Source organism: Anabrus simplex, chromosome 1, assembly GCF_040414725.1.
Source record: "Anabrus simplex isolate iqAnaSimp1 chromosome 1, ASM4041472v1, whole genome shotgun sequence".
In the NCBI taxonomy this organism is placed as follows: Eukaryota; Metazoa; Arthropoda; class Insecta; order Orthoptera; family Tettigoniidae; genus Anabrus; species Anabrus simplex.
This window is the reverse complement of record NC_090265.1, coordinates 965,919,596-965,939,183: the sequence shown is the minus strand read 5'-3', so window position 1 is coordinate 965,939,183 and position 19,588 is coordinate 965,919,596. Positions and strand designations below refer to the sequence as shown.

The following is a 19,588-nucleotide window of genomic DNA, read 5'->3' as shown; positions in this document are numbered from 1 at the left end:
GAACATAATATGCATATTTTCTTAACCAGAAACTAATGATTCGTAAAGATATCGCAAAATCGCTTCAAAGTATTTTTGTCGCGTTATTCGTTAAGGCAAAAAAATCATGCCTCTACAAATAGATCTTATGGTGACAATGGGATAGGAAAGATCTAGGAGTGGGAAGGAAGCAGCCGTGGCCTTAAGGTACAGCCCCAGCATCTGCCTGGTATGAAAATGGGAAACCACAAAAAACCATCTTCAGTGCCGGCGACTTTAGGGTTCGAACCCACTATCTCCCAAATGCAAGCTCACACTGCGCGACCCAAAAAGCATGGCCAACTCGCTCTGTAAAATTAACTATTACACGCCAATTAGTACACATCACTCATCTGTTTCCATTTTTAAATTTCTCTTACACTTCTAGCGCTGGCCCCATGGTGTAGGGGTAGCGTGCCTGCCTCTTACCCTGAGACCCAGGTTCGATTCCCGGCCAGGTCAGGGATTTTTACCTGGACCTGAGAGCTTGTTCCAGATCCACTCAGCCTACGTGATTGGAATCTGACGTTGAGATAGCGGCCCTGATCTAGAAAGCCAAGACTAACGGCCGAGAGGATTCGTCGTGCTGACCACACGACACCTCGTAATCTGCAGACCTTCGGATTGAGCAGCGGTCACTTGGTAGGCCAAGGCCCTTCACAAGGGCTGTAGTGCCATGGGGTTTGGTTTTACACTTCTAGCCATTTTGAAACCACTACTAATTATGACACACACCAACATGACTTCCACAGCATGTACTGCAAGTTCTAGAGACTTCATATGTTTTATTCCATACAAATCATATGGATGTGCTTCTCTTATCTGTTTCAGATATCTGGCCTTCTTTAATTTACTTTATAATAGTTTGGAAAAATAGAAGCCTAATTAATTGCTTTTTCTACTGGTCTTAGTACAGAGAAATATTACACATATCATATTTAATATTATATTTAAAAACAATATAGGAGCTTAAATACAAGCATGTGCTGGGAGTTCATAGGGTACTTCCAACTAAAGAAAAGCCGGTGTAAAATGACTAGATCACATTTCAAGCAAGGAAAAAAGTTAGCAAATGAAAAAAAAAAATGTAGTGTACAATTTCACTGACCTGCGAATTCAAACTTTCTGATTACTGCATGAAGTTTGCATAGTGATCTTTTATATTTCGGGCATGCTGAATCCGGAACTGAAGTCAGTTTTCCCCTATCACATCAGGTTTTTGTGCAAATTCAAAATGAAAATTTGATAAATATGCAGCATGCGCACATGCAAGATTACTATTATCACATGTAAGAACGCTTCTTATTTTCACCCACCTGAACACTCCTATCTTACACTGGTATACTTATGAACATAATATTAAGATATGTAGTGTATTGTGTTAACAGATCTGTAGAAAAACACAGCCAAATGGACCAAAATTTACCACGCATTAAGCCTCATAACGTACTGAGAATGGTAAGTCTATGTTTTCAATTTTAAAGTGTCCTACCTTAGTATAAGAAACGTCTTCGCCTTGCTTTTTGTGTGTGTGGAATAGTTGTACCTTCTCTCTTTAGTAACCAGCAGTAATCTGCCAGCATGTTTTTGTTCCATTTCCCTTGTTATCTGCATTCCATTTCCTGTAGATCCTGATGGAATCTTTCTCCTTGCTCTTCGCTCAGCATTCCTAGGTTCTCAGGGAAATAGTCCAGATGTGAATGTAACATGTGCACTTTCAAGCTCATCTTGCAGCCTATCTTGGAAAGAAACAAACAATCTATCCACCATTTGTTTGTAGTCTGAATCCTTTGTGTTTCCAAAAAGGTTTTTTGACCACATTCCGGAATGCTATCCATGCTCATCACTCTGCAGCGCACATAACGTCTTCAAAATTAGCATCAGAGAGAAGTTTTCTGATATCTGGACCTGTGAAAATACCCTCCTTGATTTTGGAATTACTGATACCTGGGAATCGATGTCACAGGTACTGAAAGCATCCACCTTCATTGTTTAGGGCCTTAACGAATTGCTTCATAAGCCCTAGTTTGATATAAAGCAGAGGTAACAGTATTTTGCTCTTGTGAACAAGAGTTTCTTGTTTATGTTTTTCGACCCTACAATCCATTGTCTACGTGGTCATTCTTTTAGAGTCCAGTGATGTAACCTTGCTCGACTGTCCCACTCACACAGAAGGCAGGGGTGCTTTGTGTAACCTCCTTGTAAACCTAACAGAATACCTATCACTTTGAAATCACCACACACTTGCCATTTGTGTTCCTAGTACTTCAGTTTATACAACAGCATTTTGAGATTTCCATATGTTTCTCACATAATAACTGAATGAGCAACGGGAATGGATGCAAGTTTGTTTTCATTGTGAAGAAGGACGCACTTCAAACTACGCTTGGAGGCGTCGATAAAAATTCTCCGGTCAATAGGGTCATACTGTGGTGCTCCTAGTTTTAAGATAACCTCTGGAAAGTTGTTGCAGTAAACCAAGGCTCCCTCTTCAGAAAAGAAGGGTGTAAATTCTTGTTTGCGATGTCTGTACCAATAGTACATCGTCCCTGGTACAAATACATTCCTTTAATGAAGTCTAGACCCGAGTAACTCGGCAGATTCCTTTATAAAGCCAAGATCTCGAATGAAGTCATTTAATGCACTTTGCTCAAACAGTCTCTGTTCTTTTTCAACACATTCAGGAGAGAAATCACAGTCAGAGTTAGTGCCCGCCATTTCTGCATCAGATTCAGAAGAGGGACAATCCTGTAAATGTGTTGGACGCTGTGGAACTGGTGTATCAGGGCCATGAGGAACGGGTAAAATTGCAGATCGAATATTGCTTGGATACACAATGTTACCTTTGTTGCTGCTGTTAAATACATTCACAGAACAGAAGTAGCAGTTACTTCTGTGGACTGGGGGTTCTTGCCACACCACTGGAATACCGAATGGCAACGCAGTTTACTTACCATTCACCCATTGCCGTAACTGCTCTATACACTACAAGCCTTATGTGGTCCCCACAACTTGTCTTAGTCTCAAAGTTTCAAGCCCAAATAGGCATAGTGAGCCTTTCTCACAAACTCTGTTATATTGTGCCGCTGTCTCATCGGCACGAAACTTCCACATACATAGCAGAATGTATCTGGATTGTTCTTGCAGCCACGTCGTGGCATGTTGATAGATGTAAGTTCAGTAAAATTATTAACACAGTGCGTCACTCACATATAGAACACTTATGAAGACAAAAATCTCTTTTCACTAGCAAGCAAAACACAACTCAGACTGTTGCGGACGAAGCACAACGAAATAATGACGCCACTCAGCCAAAACCATGCGTTGCCAGCTCTATGCTCTGAGCATGATAATACAGGACTATGAGATGGCTGGAGGATGTCTAATTAATAAAATAAATTAATAAAAGAATATGGAAATCTAAATTAAAGCAACACTCTTCCTAACAATGTAAGAAGTGCATTAGTGAATGTGATGAAATAAACATAATATAGGATTTTTGAGAAAATGAGATGTGATGGGGAAAAATTAACATCGGATCCTGATTCAGGATGCAGAAGTCATCCTAAAAAGCAATACAGGATGGCGGCAATGAAAACATCGCAGGTCAGTGTTATCAGTTAAGTAATACGACACCTCACTGTTCAGTGGTCCAGACATATGAATCCTCCACTCTGTAGACTTACCACATATATTTTAATTTCAACATTTATAGCATTAACTGGTATTCTGGTAGCACTTACAAGGGACCCTCATAAGTGCAAAGGCGCGAACAGCCAATGGTACTGAATGCATTCAAAGCCCCATCTATTGTCTACCCGGCATGCACAGTATTGGCTGCTAATGGCAAAAGGGGGAGGAACTGTAGGTATCCAAAAGTGAACGGAGCGCGAGGCTATGAGACCTAGCTGAACAGCGCAGTTTACACATACATCACAACCGTACTATACTGCTAGTAGTATTGACATAATTGGTACAATAGCAACCATAAACAAAGCAAACAGTTGCAGATATTGACATTCCGTCAGTAAGGAACGCAAGAAATTTCGCAGAATGAGAAGGCAGTGGCAGATGACATACAGGGTTATTCTTATAAACCCCCACAGTCCAGCAGTATTTCTACTCTCCGAGACCTAAGCAGCTGTACGAGAGGCGCGTGCATAGTTCTTGACCTTGTAAGGAGCATGCACATGTTCGGCCTAGCATCAATAACCAGTCTGAATCTCAGCTGTTAGCATGGTGAAACAGTTATCCTTGTACCACTGTACTTTCGTATGTAAAATTTATTTTAAGTACAAGTCGGCTCTACGGGTACACAATGTATTAGTTCAGCAATTTTCTGGTGAAGTGCCACCTTCATGAGAACAGAATCACGTAATTGTAAATAAATTTGAAACCACTGGCTCAGTGCTCAATAAAATACATGCGCGTAAACAAACATTTTAACAGAGGAAAAGCTAGATGACATTGGTGCGAATCTTGAATGGTTACCGAATAAATCACTCACAAAATTAGCAGAAGTAGGGGTTTTGATTCTTCTGCACACAGAGCTATAAAGCTGTTACACATCAAACCATACAGGTTTACACGAGCCCAACTGTTTAAAACCTGATGATCCAGCCACAAGTGCGAAATATTTTGAGTGGTATCTTGCATCATTGAATGATAGTTTATTCTACCCACAGCTTGTGTTCTTTTCGGATGAGGCCTGGTTTCATCTTAATGGTTGTGTGAAGAGCCATAACTCTTGCTACTGTGTGCAGAAAATCCTAATGGTGTTCATTAAGTCTTACATTATGAAGGCTGACACTTCCAGCATCTATTGTAAGGTAAACTTTCATATCAGATTGTATACACGCTTAAAGCATGGCGGTCGCACACGGCGTAAGTTGGGCTGTGGCAGCTGTTGTAGCACAGAGTACAAACGAGGCGCGCTCGGTGTGGGTTTATAAGAGACCCTGTATTAGCGTTTTTGCATGAAGAGTCAGAGAAATGTGTAGTATTGTATACTCTTAACCATGTGGACAATGCACACGCGGATTGCACTGATGACGATACAGGTAAAAGTGAAATAAAAACAGATCTCCAGACATGCAGTTGATTGTCCATGCCAGAGCCACAACTCTCGACTCCAGTGAAGAACAGTAAAGAACAATCGTCCAGCAAATAGTTAGAAGACATAATTACGAACATGAATAACCATCCGCAACAATGTAATGGAAAACAATTACCAACATATTTCGAGTAGTCTGCAGCAATATGAGCCTGGTGTGTGTTAAGAAAAACTATGGTATTTCAAGGGAGGACAAGGCGAACCTGACAGACTGTTGTTTGTGCCATTCAAGGACGCTCGAGAGAAGTTACAAGATGGGCATGATCATGACCCGCTACGTTATGGGCATCGAATTGCACTGGACATAGGTTACAGTGACTTCAAGGGTTGTAGTGGACTGTTGCAAAGTTTCAAACAGAGCTACAGCATTGGACGACGCAAAGTAATGAGATCCCAAACAAAGTGGCAACTTGACAATGCATGGCAAACTGCAGCATCCGCTCGAGCATTTGTAGATGAGGTAAACGACCTTATCCCATCGTTTAATGCGGAATTCAGTTTTCAACACCAACCAATCTGGATTTAACAAGGAAATGTATACGAAAGGCATCGTGGCAGAGGTACCAAGAGAGTTACAGCACAAGAAACAAACATCAATACCTTAATGCATTCGTATACTACAATTATGCCTACTGTTAGCCTGGATGGCAAATTGGCTGGGAAGTTATTTATTGTGCTGCGGGAAGTTGGTGGTTGCCTGCCCCCAACGATTGTCGCATGTCAGGGACCTAGCAAGGGCAATAGTGAATGTTTTATGTCACAGCAAGTAAGAGTGGAAAAATGGGCTTACCAGAACTACAGATATGGTATGAACACTGCTTTCAGCCCAAAACTGGTGAAAATAACTTGCTGTTGCTTTAATCCTGGTCTGCCTATAAAAATCAGTGTTAAAGAAAACCATCCCTCCTGAAAAGTGTATGACATTTTAATTCACCCCACCTAGAACCACAGGACAAATTCACTCTCTGGATGTCTGTTCTTTTCGTGCCTACAAAACACACTATCACACCATCTGCAGCTAGCCAGTTTCACAATAAACTGCATGACAGACTAGTTCGCATTCAGTTTCATGCCATCCATCACTTTCCATCAGTTCTAGTTAGCACATTATATCAATATGATTATCTATGCATTCTGTAAGAGTGGATACCTAGCTGATTGTCCTGTACGATTTATAACTCCCAAGGCATTCGCCCTTTATCTTCCTGGCACAAACATTTGTGATCACTGTGGTGTGCCATTTTTCATGGTGTAAGTTTACAGGTTTGTAAACGTGAACGTCGAAGTCCATTTTGTGAAATGTAACAAAACATTTCAAAGAAGGTTGATCTCTGCACTGTTCTGACACTCGCTTGCTGTCGCCCTCCTATGCAGATGGTGCAGTATTAGCACCTAATATTGTTTCTGTCTCAATTGTTACTAGAACACTTTCAAATGCCCCTTTCTAGACATTGCACCTTCAATCTCGCACTAGTGAGGTCCCTTATCAGATGATATGAAAGAGATAACTAGGACCTATGCAAACTATGCAAATAACAATAACTTGCTCTTCCCCTCCTGTTTTCCCCAACATTTCCGTTTAAATCTCCACTTTTCCTCACATCCTAACATGAAAAGATTATGGATACAAGAGTTTGCTGTGTATTGCTCCTTTCGTGGACTCCACTTTCATTACCATGATTGTGAAACTTTTCACTTCACCACTGGACTTAACACTTTAGCTCTTATGTACTTGAACACGGCATTACTTATCTAGAAAATACTTGATATGAAGTTTCCTTTTTCAGGACGAGTTTTACCTTATTTCCAATCCAAATCATTCCAAAGCTAGAGTTTGAAGAATACAATTCTACACAATATATAATGGGTTCTGACAATGACTTGGCAACCAAAAATGCAAGAAAGGAAAATGGGAAATAACCTCTAAGAGCAGGACATCCAACATCCTCCCACCCAATCACACTTCATGTTACTCTATTGATTCCTCCTTACTGCTCCAATAAACTACATCTGAAGTTGGAGTCTCATGTCTGAAGTAACACTGTCATGTCTGAAAACAGATTCGAAATTTAACACTGCTAGAGAAACAAAATGTTTAAATGTTTTTGCAATTTGAAAAACTTAACACACGACAAATGAGATTCTAAAAGTGAACTGTATCTCTTGAAATCCTTACAGCATTGGACACAAGGATAATAATAATAATAATAATAATAATAATAATAATAATAATAATAATAATAATTAGAACTCTCTTTTAATATACTCGACACAAATATCTATCCTTAATATTAATAGTATAACTATCAATGTCTACCTGGAAAGAAAAAATATGTAGTGTAAATTTTCTACATGGAAACAAAGGTTCTGCATTAACCAAGACAAAACTAACAGAAAGATATATTTTTCTACAAGTGAAATCACCAGTACCTACAAAACTATAACAATAATTTGAAAAAAACAATGTCAAAGATTGTAGTATAAAGAATTAACCAAAATTAACAAACAAAAAAGAAAATAGCAAGGAAATGAAGAAGTTCTGAAATTTCAACATGAACACTGTGGAAGAAGGCGAAGAGAGAAACGAATGATTTGAATGAATAAATTAACAAAAATCCAAGGACTGCAACTTGTATAGGCCTACTGATCAACAAATAATTTACCAAAAAATAATCATTCACAGTACGAGAAGTTTTATGTTTCAAGTAATTGAAAATCTGAAAAACAGAACAGAAAGGATGACTAATAATAAAATTTCACAAATAATCCCTGTTCTGTATATCTGTGGTATGTACTTACCAATCACAGACGAACTTCACAAACTTTACGATTCCTGCTGAAATAACTGCAGCAATGTAACAAATACAAGTTTTTAAAAATCTTCAGGAAGAACAACGTAATAAGAAAAGGAAGGATGTAAGGTCCCAAAACAAAAACTAGTATAAAACAGTCTGTCGTAACAGAAAAAGGGAGTCTGATGAGAACTGGATTTCCTGTGCTTCAACCTTCACTCCTGATTTTTTTATAGTATTATGTTTTCTTGGACACAAATTCTCTGTGATATTCCATGCAACGAGAAAGAATGTAAAAAATTATAAACTTGCTAAATATGAGTCAAGATGGAACAGGTTCATTCACATTAAAAAGACCTGAATCCTAGTAGGATGCAAGTCCCTTTCAATTTTGGACTACTATGTGGTACCATCCCTACATTGTAGGTGAAATATCACATTCATTCAAGCACTACAATTATTTATTTTTTTAAAGCAAACAAGGCAAAGAAAGAGGTTGAAAACTTGTCTCAACTTCCAATGGAAACAATTCAAACAGAAGTACCAATGAAACAGAACATAGGATACTAACCTAGAGCAGTTCCCCATAAACACAATGCAATAAAAATAACAAATTCACTGGAAAAAAAAAAAAAAAAACAAACATAACTTTACTCTTCTTATCCATGAGGTACCTGTAAAGGTTATAAGCATAATAAAGAGGAAGTGACTGGTAGTCAAATACTTATAATGCTCTCACCTAAATATGCCTCCTCTTGTTCCTTACTAAGGTTAGTTGGCAAGACAGTTGGCATGCCAGGAATAAAAGTCTTTTCTTTCTCATCCCCACCCCATCGTGACTTCTTCCTTTTCTGTCTCCTCTCTTCCTTTTCAGCTGGAACAAGGAAAATCAATATGTTTACAAATTTACTTGTGATGAAGAGACAAATTCCAGTAGATTTTACTTCACTTTAGATGATTTTACTTCACTTTAGATGGTACATGAGGGTGAAGTTTAGATGTATTATTTCTTATTTGTCATGTATACAAAACATTTGACTAGAATCAAACGTTACATATACAGGGACATTGTTTTATCTATGACGGAGATTGTCACTCACTTGGTCACCAGCGCTGTGAGCTTGACTCCCGCCAGGCACTTTGCCGTAATGCACTTTTCGGCGCCACAAGTTGGCAGTTTGCTGAAAGCTTTTATCAGCATAAAGTTCAATTTAGTAGATTGTTTACATGTTTAATGCTCAGTTTGTTGTTCCAATGCCATTTTCAGTGTGTGTGCGCGCACCTTCACAAAATACAGGAAATCTTGTGCAAAAACGCGACAAATTCCATAAGAAATTTCTAAACAGACTCGTGCCCAGCGTTAATACAATAAAAAATCCAGCTAAAAAGTTCAAAAGGACAGGTTCATTAAATGATCATAAAAGATGCAGAAAGAGAATAGAAACTGGGTAAGTACAAATTTTTATACTGAATGACTCGGTACCGGGCGAGCGCTGGTTGCATTACGGCAAAGTGCTTGGTGGGAGATAGCCTCACAATGAAGGCAACCGGGCAAGTGACAATCCCTGTCACAGATACGTAGCCAAGTCAGTAAGTATCTACAATTTTGCTCTAATTGTCTTTAGGTTGGCTCTATGGCATTGTGTGCTAACCAGCCACTAGATGGCATTGTTATCTACATCTGTGGTAGGTTTCAGCGTTACTGGACCAGTACAGCTTGCACTGTTGCGACATGAAAATGGCTGCGCCACACTCCATTTGCACCAAGGAAGAACAGTGTTCCGTAATCAGTTTTTTGTGGTCTGAGGGTGTACCAAGAGCGGAAATTCATAGAAGACTTTCAGCACAATGTTTCGCCACAGCGAAGTGTTTACCAGTGGACTCAACCGTTCAAAAGGGGTCGCACAATCGTGAAAGATGAGAACAGATCCGGGCGTCCATCTGCAGCCGTAACTGATGCCAAAATTGAACAAGTGTGTGATATGATCCTGAACAACAGACGAGTGACTGTTGATGACGTGGCAAACCATATGCACATTAGCCATGGTTCTGGATATGAAATCATGAATAACAAGCTTAACTTTCACAAAGTCTCTTGAGATAGGTTCCAAAACAACTCATTGAAGAGCAGAAGCGCAATCGTGTGAGAATCTGTCAGTACCTACTGGACCATCATGCTAACGAAGGTGAAACATTTCTGAAACGGATCATCACTGGAGATGAAACATGGGTTCACCACTTCGAACCAGAGAGCAAACGTCAAGAACATGGAATGGAAGCATCCCAGATTTAAAAAAAAAAGAAATTCAAGTCTCAACCTTCTGCAGGAAAAGTGATGCTCACGGTGTTTTGGGGCTCTCAAAGACCAATCCTGTAACATTACCAGCAAAGGGGGGAAACAGTAAACAGTGGACGTTAAGAGTGATATGCTGGTAAACATGCTGAAACCTGCAATTCGCAACAAACGTATAGGTCGATTGCCAGTTCTTTTGTTGCATGACAATGCATGACCACATACCGCTGCCCACACCGCTTAAACTCTACAGATGCTGCTTTTTGAAGTGTTGGAGCATCCTGCATACAGTCCCGATCTCGCCCCGTCGGATTACCATCGGTTTGGTCCACTTAACAAGACTCTAAAGAGGCCGTCAATTCAGCTCCGATCAACGGGAGAAGGAAGCGGTGCATATGTGGTTTGCTGCGCAACCAAAATCCTTTTATGCAGAGGGTAACAGAAAGCTTGTGAAACTATGGACCATGTGCATTGAAAAGCAGGGTGACTATGTTGAAAAATATCAATAAAAAGTGTGTACATTTTATTTAATATTATAAAAACATGTTCTAGTAGAGCATAACTATGAATACAAACCCACATAAGAGAAATGTAAATCAGGAGCTGAGAAGAGAAAGGGCAAATCTGAAAATTATGGTTTTCGGAAAATTGCATCCAAACGTGAACAAAGTTAAGGATATCAAAGGTGAATTAGGTATAATACAAACTCCTAAGCAGTATTTAATATACACATAACGAAATAATGCAGAATCTTCAACTATAGGCCTATACGTAATATAAACTGTATAAGGATATTATTTAAAAACTATAGATTGCCTCCAGTAATGGTTAGACCTATCATGGGAAGTTTTTTCTGTTTTCTTTTTAACACAATTTACTATATATTTGGAGAACTAGGGAACATTGGCTCATGTTAATCATGAACAAAATATTAATTTAGAAACTAATATACAATAACTAAGCAGTGTTTCTTATGCCTTTTGTGATTTCTAACAAACTGAATAATGTGGCATGACAAATTCATTTATTAGATCACTGTCAATCAAAGTCAATGTTGTCATCTTCCTCAGCCGCTTCTTCAATCTCAGCTGTTTCATAATCTCCATTGTTTTGGATTGCTTCCTGTAAAGATGTTTTATATGGCACTGGAAAATAAACCAGGTCTTGCAGATCGCGTTCTTTCGCCAGTGTGAGCTTCAGAGGACTTGAATACTTAGTAGGTAGTCCAGTGGAGCCAAGATTGAACTTCTCTGGGCTTTAATTGGAACTCTTCCCCTTCTGAAGCTGAACGTCAGTTCGCAGATGAGTATTGTATAGGGGGTGTATAACAAAACCAGTCTTGAAATTCTTGAAATCTTCAAAGATTCTACCATCCTTAAATTCTGATCTTGTTAGATGTTTGTTACCAAGGAGAGTACGGAACTGAAATTTTTTCATCACTTCCCTGGTAACAGAAATGACCTGAAATGTTCCTTTGTCTGGTATTTTGTATGAAGTGAATAATGTTCTTTAGAAAACACCTTACAGTGCATAATTTTCACTTTGATGTGACCAAAGTCCCTATCACACTCCATCATTGAATGTCCTGACATGAAGAAAACACGACGTATTGTTTAAAACTGGTTCGTATGCATCAAAATTAACCCATTCAATGCCAAACCCGTATACAAACGTTATTGAGCACCGTGCCTCGTCTACCAAACCCGTATATATACACGTTTTTATGCAGTGTGTACTTCAATCTCATAAAGGACTAGGATATAGTGTCATGCTTTGAAATTCTGTGAAAAATGTTCAAAGAAGTTCTGTACGGTAGATACACCACTCCATTTCGCGTGTTTTGAAAACAATCTGATGTTATTTCAGCTTCGTTGGAGTGGAACATCTTTCCTGCGAACATGGCGTCTTGAAGTATACATTTATCTCTTGTTAACGAAGGAACTGAATGTTTACTCGTAAATAGTAATTCTGGAGAGCTACATTTTGATAATGAAGATGGAGAATATATAAGGGCGATAGTGAACTACAATAAAGTGCGAGATAAAGTAATAATGATAAATTTCATGCGGAATTGTCACCTCCACCTCAGATAAATTAATTTTTCTCCATATGTTTATGATTTTGATAATACCCATTCTTCGATCAATAATTTTATATTTCAGTAATAATATCACTGAGCGGAGTGGCCATGCGTGTTAACTTGCTACGGCTATGGAGCCAAGCTCTGCATTCGGCAGGCGAATGGGTTCGAACCCCACCGTCGGCTGTCCTGAGAATGGATTTTATTGTGGTTTTCCTTTTGAACTCCCAAGCAAATACCGGAGCAGTTCCTATTCATAAGCCACAGCCGATTCCTTCCACTTCCTTATCCAGTTTCATTCACCATCATTCATATCCTATTCATTCTCAACTGAGGTTTGCATCAGGAAGGGCATCGGCCATAAAAATATGCTGTAAAATATAATCTCACTTCATCCCTGACGCCATATTGGGCTGGGGGGCTAAGGGGACAGTATGCATTCCATTAACAGCAATCATAAAAATAATTATCTGTAAAAGTGCTTCTTCCTTTAAAAAAAAAAAAAACCCCGGCCCACAGAGTTCGTCTGGCCATCAAAACTAGGCAGTGAAAAGGTTAAATGTGTTAAGACTACATTCAAATTCTTATTTTGACCTGGGCAATTGTCACTGAAAATTGTCACTGTTTTCACTCGTTTATGAACGAGGTTTTGAAGGTAGTGGCTGATAAAACTTGCTAATTCACAAGATCCATGTTTACCAATAGCATAGCGTATCGAAGAGGAAGTGCGACATCATCTCCGTTCGCCCGTAAGAGAGCTCAAGAGGTTGGTGGGACACCTGCTTGGTGGCAGCACAGGTGACTGCGATGTCAACAGAGACCCTTGGCCATTAGCCCGCGTTATATTTGCCTTCAGATGTAGTAATTTTTATTGCTCATTATTGTCGCTGTCAGAGATGTTTCGACAGTTTGCATTATTAGTGTATTCACGATTGAGTTGTGTGAGAAGTGTTATGTCTTAAATACCTCGGTCTTTGTCGCTATTGTGCTATAAGGCAACGTATATCAGTGCGGGAGGAAACTATCACAACATGCCCTCATGTTTTGTACCTGGCTGCAGATCTGGATATGACCGTTTCGTCTTCAGGTAGGCATTTCTTTAGGCCCCCTAAAGAGAGTGGTGTTTTACTGAAATGGGAGAAGGCTATCCATAGAAAAGACCGAAAATTAACTCGTAACTGTTTTGTTTGTGACATTCATTTTTGCGATGACTTTCTAGTAAAAGTAGACTCATTTACAGTGAATGGTGAAAGAGTAGAGCTACCAAGACAGCACTGGAAATTAAAACCAGTAGTATTTCCTCACATATTTCCTAATCTACCCAAGTATATTTTTAAGGCAGTTAAGAAACGAATAGGCAATCCACACGAAGAGATTTCTCTAATAAAAGCCCTGAACAGATCGTAAATATCAGTGATAGTGATCAACCTGTATGCTCAGTAGTTGAAGATAGCTCTAATGTTGCAGATGCTAGGAAAACAATTGAGCTATTAAAGAGGAGATTGAAGAATCAGACACGTAATTTCATTACAATGCAAAATCAACTCAATGTCGCTAAAGCTAAGATACATTTGCTTGAAAAAGACATGTCTGATATAAAATCAAAGAGAAATTTCACTGAGTCAAAACAATTCGGTTCTCTCAGCAAAAAACAGAAAATTATAGTTGATACAATGTTAAAGAAATGTCAAGCGAAATGTAAAAAAGGAATGAGATATAGTGATGAATTTCTTCTTGGCGTACTTCTTTTAAAAATAAGGTCTCCCAAGGGTTATCAGCAGTGTTTAAATGACGACTTGCTGCCTTTGCCTTCTGAATCCCGCTTGAGAAATTTGGTGAAGGGCCTAAAATGTTCGTACGGCATAAATGAGCATGCTACCGTTGCCATAGGAGATTTTTTTAATGGAAAGGAGGAACATGAACGCTTAGGGATGTTGATATTTGACGAGGTGAAGTTACGAGAAGAAATTCGCTTTAACTCGGAATCGTTGCAAGTGAATGGTTTTGTTGATTTGGGGAAATTTACTGAAGATAAAAGCAAGGGTCAGTTGGCAAATCATGCTCTAGTTTTTATGTTTGTTCCTTTTCTATATAACTGGACACAACCCATAGCAATATATGCTAGCCGGAACGCCACCCCTGGTGATATAATTGCAAACATTCTCATTCAAGTCATCATACAATTAGAGCAAATAGGTGTCCGAATAATTGGTTTCACATCGGATGGTAGCCAGTCGAATAAAAAGTTGTGGAAATGCTTAGGAATATCTGGTAACAAAGAATCTGAAGTGTTATATTTCCAATCCAGCTGACTCCAACAGAAAATTATGGGCATTTTCAGACACGCCACATATATTTAAATGTGTAAGAAATCATTTTCATGACAAAGGACAGGTTAATTATAATGGCAATATTGTTGATTATTCATTCTACAGAAAAGTTTACGAATGTGACTCTTCTCCTGAATTTTCTGGATTGAAAGTTTGCTACAAACTGACCTCTGCCCATTTGGATCCCGATTCGTTTCAGCGAATGAATGTAAGACTGGCATTTCAACTATTCAGTAGATCAGTCGCTAATGGTATAGCATTCTATCGGGGTATTAAAACACAGGGTTTAGAAGACAGTAAACAAACGGAAATTTTCACAAGCATTTAAACTGTCTGATTGATGCATTAAATTCGTCTATTCCCACTCAAGCACTGTATAAAGGATCACAGGCACATGAAACATTAATTAAATGGCAGAATGTTCTCAGAGATACTCAAAATTCATTCGCCACATTTAAGTTACAATAAAGCGTAGCTGTTTTAATTGCCTGGATGGCATTTCCATGACAGGTTATAAACTTCATTCAGTATTGACGATTAAACTTTTACAATAATATATTTATTACGTCCTCCTACTCTATACATTTTTCATCTGTTGAGATGAAGTTTTTACTGTACCCAAACATGTTTCAACTATTTGAGTCATCTTCAGTGGATTATTCTAGAATTAAAACATTATAAAATATTACTACGTCTATGGAGTATATCACAAAAAATTCTTATTTCTTAAAATTATCCACACAATTCTATATACCGTATGTGTAAGCTCTGTATGGCTTACTAGTAAAAGTGTAAGAATATAAACACTGTGAGTTGCAGTCTCTTGCCTATATGTAAAATGACGTCTATAAGCATAGTAATATTTAATTCTAGAATCATTCTCTGAATGGAATCTTGAAACTTGTCCCTATTTTCTTCACAAATCTTCAAAGTATTAGCCAGTTTTTTAATGTAAGATAATTTTTTCAAACAGTGGCAAAGCAGTATTAATGATTGTCCTTCCTGGGGTGAAGTGTGAACGATTAATGGAGCGGGAGGAACTGTTTGTAGTATGACTGAATTTTCAGTGTTTAAATAAGTCTTTTAGTTTTTCACTAGTTCGGACAACAAAGTGCCTAATTTGACCTTGCTTAATTTTCAGAGATAACGGACTCTTTATATCAGCTGTTCACCTTTATCTGACTCTCTAAGACCTATCATTCATAAACAACATTATTGGAGAGAAAAAACCACACAAGAGCACGGTCAATTCTCAGGAAGTTTCAACCACTTCAGGTACTGTACCTACCTTTATTGAATGCAAGGCATGTCACAAAATTTACAAGAGGGGCATTAAAATACACCACACAGCAAGAACTCATGAATCCCTATCTCAGGACTCGTCATTTGTAGATAATAAACAATTGCAACTTTAATTTAGAAATTCCTCAGGCATCTCAAATTCTTCATTCCAGTTTACCAGCTAGCCATATTGCGAATTCCTCCTATCGGGCATATGACAATATAAATTTTCAGTACCCAAACTGCAGTTGTCATTATTCCAATTCCCGTGGGGACAAAATACACATCAGAAGAGCTCATCCTGAAATTCACTGTTAAATTTTAGTTTCTAGGAATTGACAGAGGGTTGATCCCTCTCAAAATGTCGAAACAATCGCTCAAGAAGGTAACCCTTATGCTAACATGGAAACTATAGGTATCATCAACTCTTTAACACATGAATTTAAGCAGAAAATGATGCAGTAGCGAAGCAAGTTTTAAAATAATTTAACAGACTAGCCGTTTAACAATGAAAATAACATTTGGTGAGAGTTCTTAGCTTCAGCGACTGACTTGCTCCTGGTCCAAAACATCCATCACTGAAATACCGGGTGTCCAACTGAAGTTATGGTATTCAACGCAGTACAGGCTGTAATGATCACAGGAATCTGAAATTTTGTAGATACGCTAACTAAGCAACGCTCTCACGAATTATGCCTTAAAATCATTAGTTCCAAGTTTTGCCACCAGGTAAAAAATATCGGGCTGTAAGCAATGGTAGGGGCCACAGAAAAAAAGGCAGAAAAGATCAAACACATGATAACGGTGGTTCTGGGAGGTTTATTAGCATTTATGGTTAAAAACACTGGTCAATATGGCTTCCAAACTTAGCAACACACTGGATCCATAACCCAGCATGGTCAACAGTTGCCCGCAGCATAGCGGGTGAAATCAGAGCGACATGTCGTCGTATGCTAGCCTTTAGATCAGGCAGAAACTGGACATGTCCCTGATAAACACGATCTTACAAATATCCCCACAACCAGAGGTCACATGGTTTTAGGTCAGGGGACCTCAAAAGCCACACATATTGAAAATACCTAAGAGATAATGCAGTTGCTACACAAGATTTCTCGAAGCAATTATTTCACCTGGCGAGCAATATGTGGTATTACCCCATCTTGCATGAAAATAACGGTGTGGTCAGAGTTGCATTCCTGCAAAGCTGGAATTGCATGTTTTACAAGGTGGTCCCTATATAGTGCAGATGTCACTACACACCTAACAGGCTCACGAGGGGTCATCTCCTCAAAGAAAAATGGACCGAGAATGACGGAGCTTGTAAAATCACACCAAACAATCACGTAGACCGAATGCAATGATTGTTCCTGCACAATGTTTGGAAGAGTCTAACCCCATACACAACAATTCTTTGCATTCACTACACGCTCCAAAGTAAAATGCGCCTTGTCAATCCACATAATACCCCCGGCCATATGTTGTCCACTTCCATGAACGCCAGAAACCGAAAGGCAAAGTCACAGTGTTGTGCAACATACTGGGGTTTTAATTTGTGAACAGTATGAAGTTTGTACGTATACCTGTGTAAAATGCGCCGCATAATCTTGTGAACTGTTGATCGGGGTACCAGCAATTCATGTGACACAGCTTGAGCATTGATTACAGAATGGGGAGAATGTGCTGCATGGTCTGCTACAGCTACTTCATCAACAACATCTATAGGATGGGCCGCCGTCCTCTCCCTGGTGCGACACCTAATTCACTTGTTTCCTCAAATTTCTTAATCATTTTCTTCAGCCCATTACTTGCCATGCGACCTCCTCTCTGCTGTTTCTGTCGGCGATATTCCTGCAATGTAGCATTGCTATTGCTAGTACTGCATGGTCCTTCTTCCCAATAGGCATTACGTTTCACACAGAAAAGTTCTTACGTTACAACGAAGACTCATTTCACAAAAGGAATCAACATGCATCACCAAGCAACAACTAAGGAACTGACACAACACAATTCCACCGAAAGAACATTTTGACGTCAGAGTTACGGAATATTGCACGTTCTGACTGCTTACAGCGCTATATTTTCGCCTGGTGGCAAAACTTTGTACTAATAATGTTTGTGGCATAATTCGCGAGAGCATTGCTTAGCTAACATATCTACAAAATTTCGGACTCTTACGATCAATACAGCCCGTGCTGTACCATGCTGAATACCATAACTTAAATTGTGGACACCTGGTACTACCAATACAGGAAAAATAACAAACCTTGGACAACCAGGGGAAATACAACTAATCCCAAATAGGCAACAAAAGAAGACTGAATAAAAAGCCACGAAAGATACAAATATCAGCTTACCCAGTACCACTTTTACAATCGGTGCAGAAAGGCCATTGGATCCCTTTTTGCTGAAAATTGTAAAATTCCTCTGGATGAAATATTCCATCATTCTCTGAAATTCTTGGGCATTCTAATGACATGACTGGATCTGAATACCCAACTCTTAAGAGTAACACTGATGGGGAACAAGTCAACATTTTACTGAATGACACTGTAAGCCCATGTGAAATCACCTTTGCTGTTTATCACATAGCCTTGGACACATCACCCGGTCCAGACCACATCATCATCAAGAGTTTCCAGAGACAGTATTGCAGTCAACATAATCTCTCACATTGCTGCTATACATATGCTGAAAACTGGAGTTGTACCTTCCATTTTACAAAAAGGCCAGGACTGTTCTAATCCACGAAGGTGGAGATACACTCAGTATTAAGAACTGGAGATCTACCACAATCTCCTCAGTGATAAGAATAATTGGGCAGGTCCTTGACAGGTATCTTCGTGAACTTGTTGTCTTAAACCCCAATCAATGATGATTTAATAACTCCACCAGCATGTATGTCAATACTGCTATACCGTACTCTTCTCCGTGACGCCAAATACCAACCAAACTCACAAAATTAATCATGAATCATCAAACAGGAAATATCACACAAATTCAGATGCAGGGAAACAAAACAAAATAACAGTTATGCAAGGTTCTCCAGTCACCAAACCTGTGTAATCTTGTAATCATATTCTGGACGATCTCGGCAAACACAGATATCTACATAACATGGCTTTCAACAGAGTCCAGATCACGAAGCTCTAACAGTATTAAGTTTCGCCAATGACATAGTTATTATCGGAAAAGATCTTGAGTCAGCTTTATTACTTGCTCATGCCACCATACATCAATTACAAGAAATATGACTTAACATCAATATTGGAAATTATAAAGGAATATGCATCAAACATTGTCACCTACCAGAAGAAAAACTATTCACTGCAGATGAAAAACAGATAGTGTCTGAAGATGGGAGAATCTATTAAGTATCTGGGTGTTAAATTTCTCTAATGAAACTACTTTCCAGTCTGTCAAGGTCCTAAATAAGCTAAAAACCACTCCAGAGATTCTCATTTCTTCACCGCTTTTGCAGTCCGAACAAAAATTTATAATTATGAACACTTCACAATCCATCCTTGTTTAGTACACAAATTTCACACAGTACAACATGAAAGTCCAGTCTAATTTATAAATGATGTCAATATTATGGTTAGGAGAGCATTAAAGGAAATGTTGTTACTGCTCATGGATATCCCAAATGATATATGATATATTGTGCCATTTCATTCTTCTAGG

The 19,588-nt window shown here is 38.8% G+C and overlaps 1 protein-coding gene across 1 annotated transcript in view; it reads right to left on the bottom strand.

Annotated features, from left to right (window-relative positions):
• The window catches only part of LOC136857827 (splicing factor 1), a 201,762-nt gene that overhangs the window by 133,466 nt on the left and 48,708 nt on the right, over window positions 1–19,588 (bottom strand). The window contains exon 2 of the mRNA XM_067136790.2: window positions 8,663–8,797. Coding sequence (XP_066992891.1) covers window positions 8,663–8,797 — 135 coding nt within the window. The remainder of the gene's footprint in view (window positions 1–8,662; window positions 8,798–19,588) is intronic.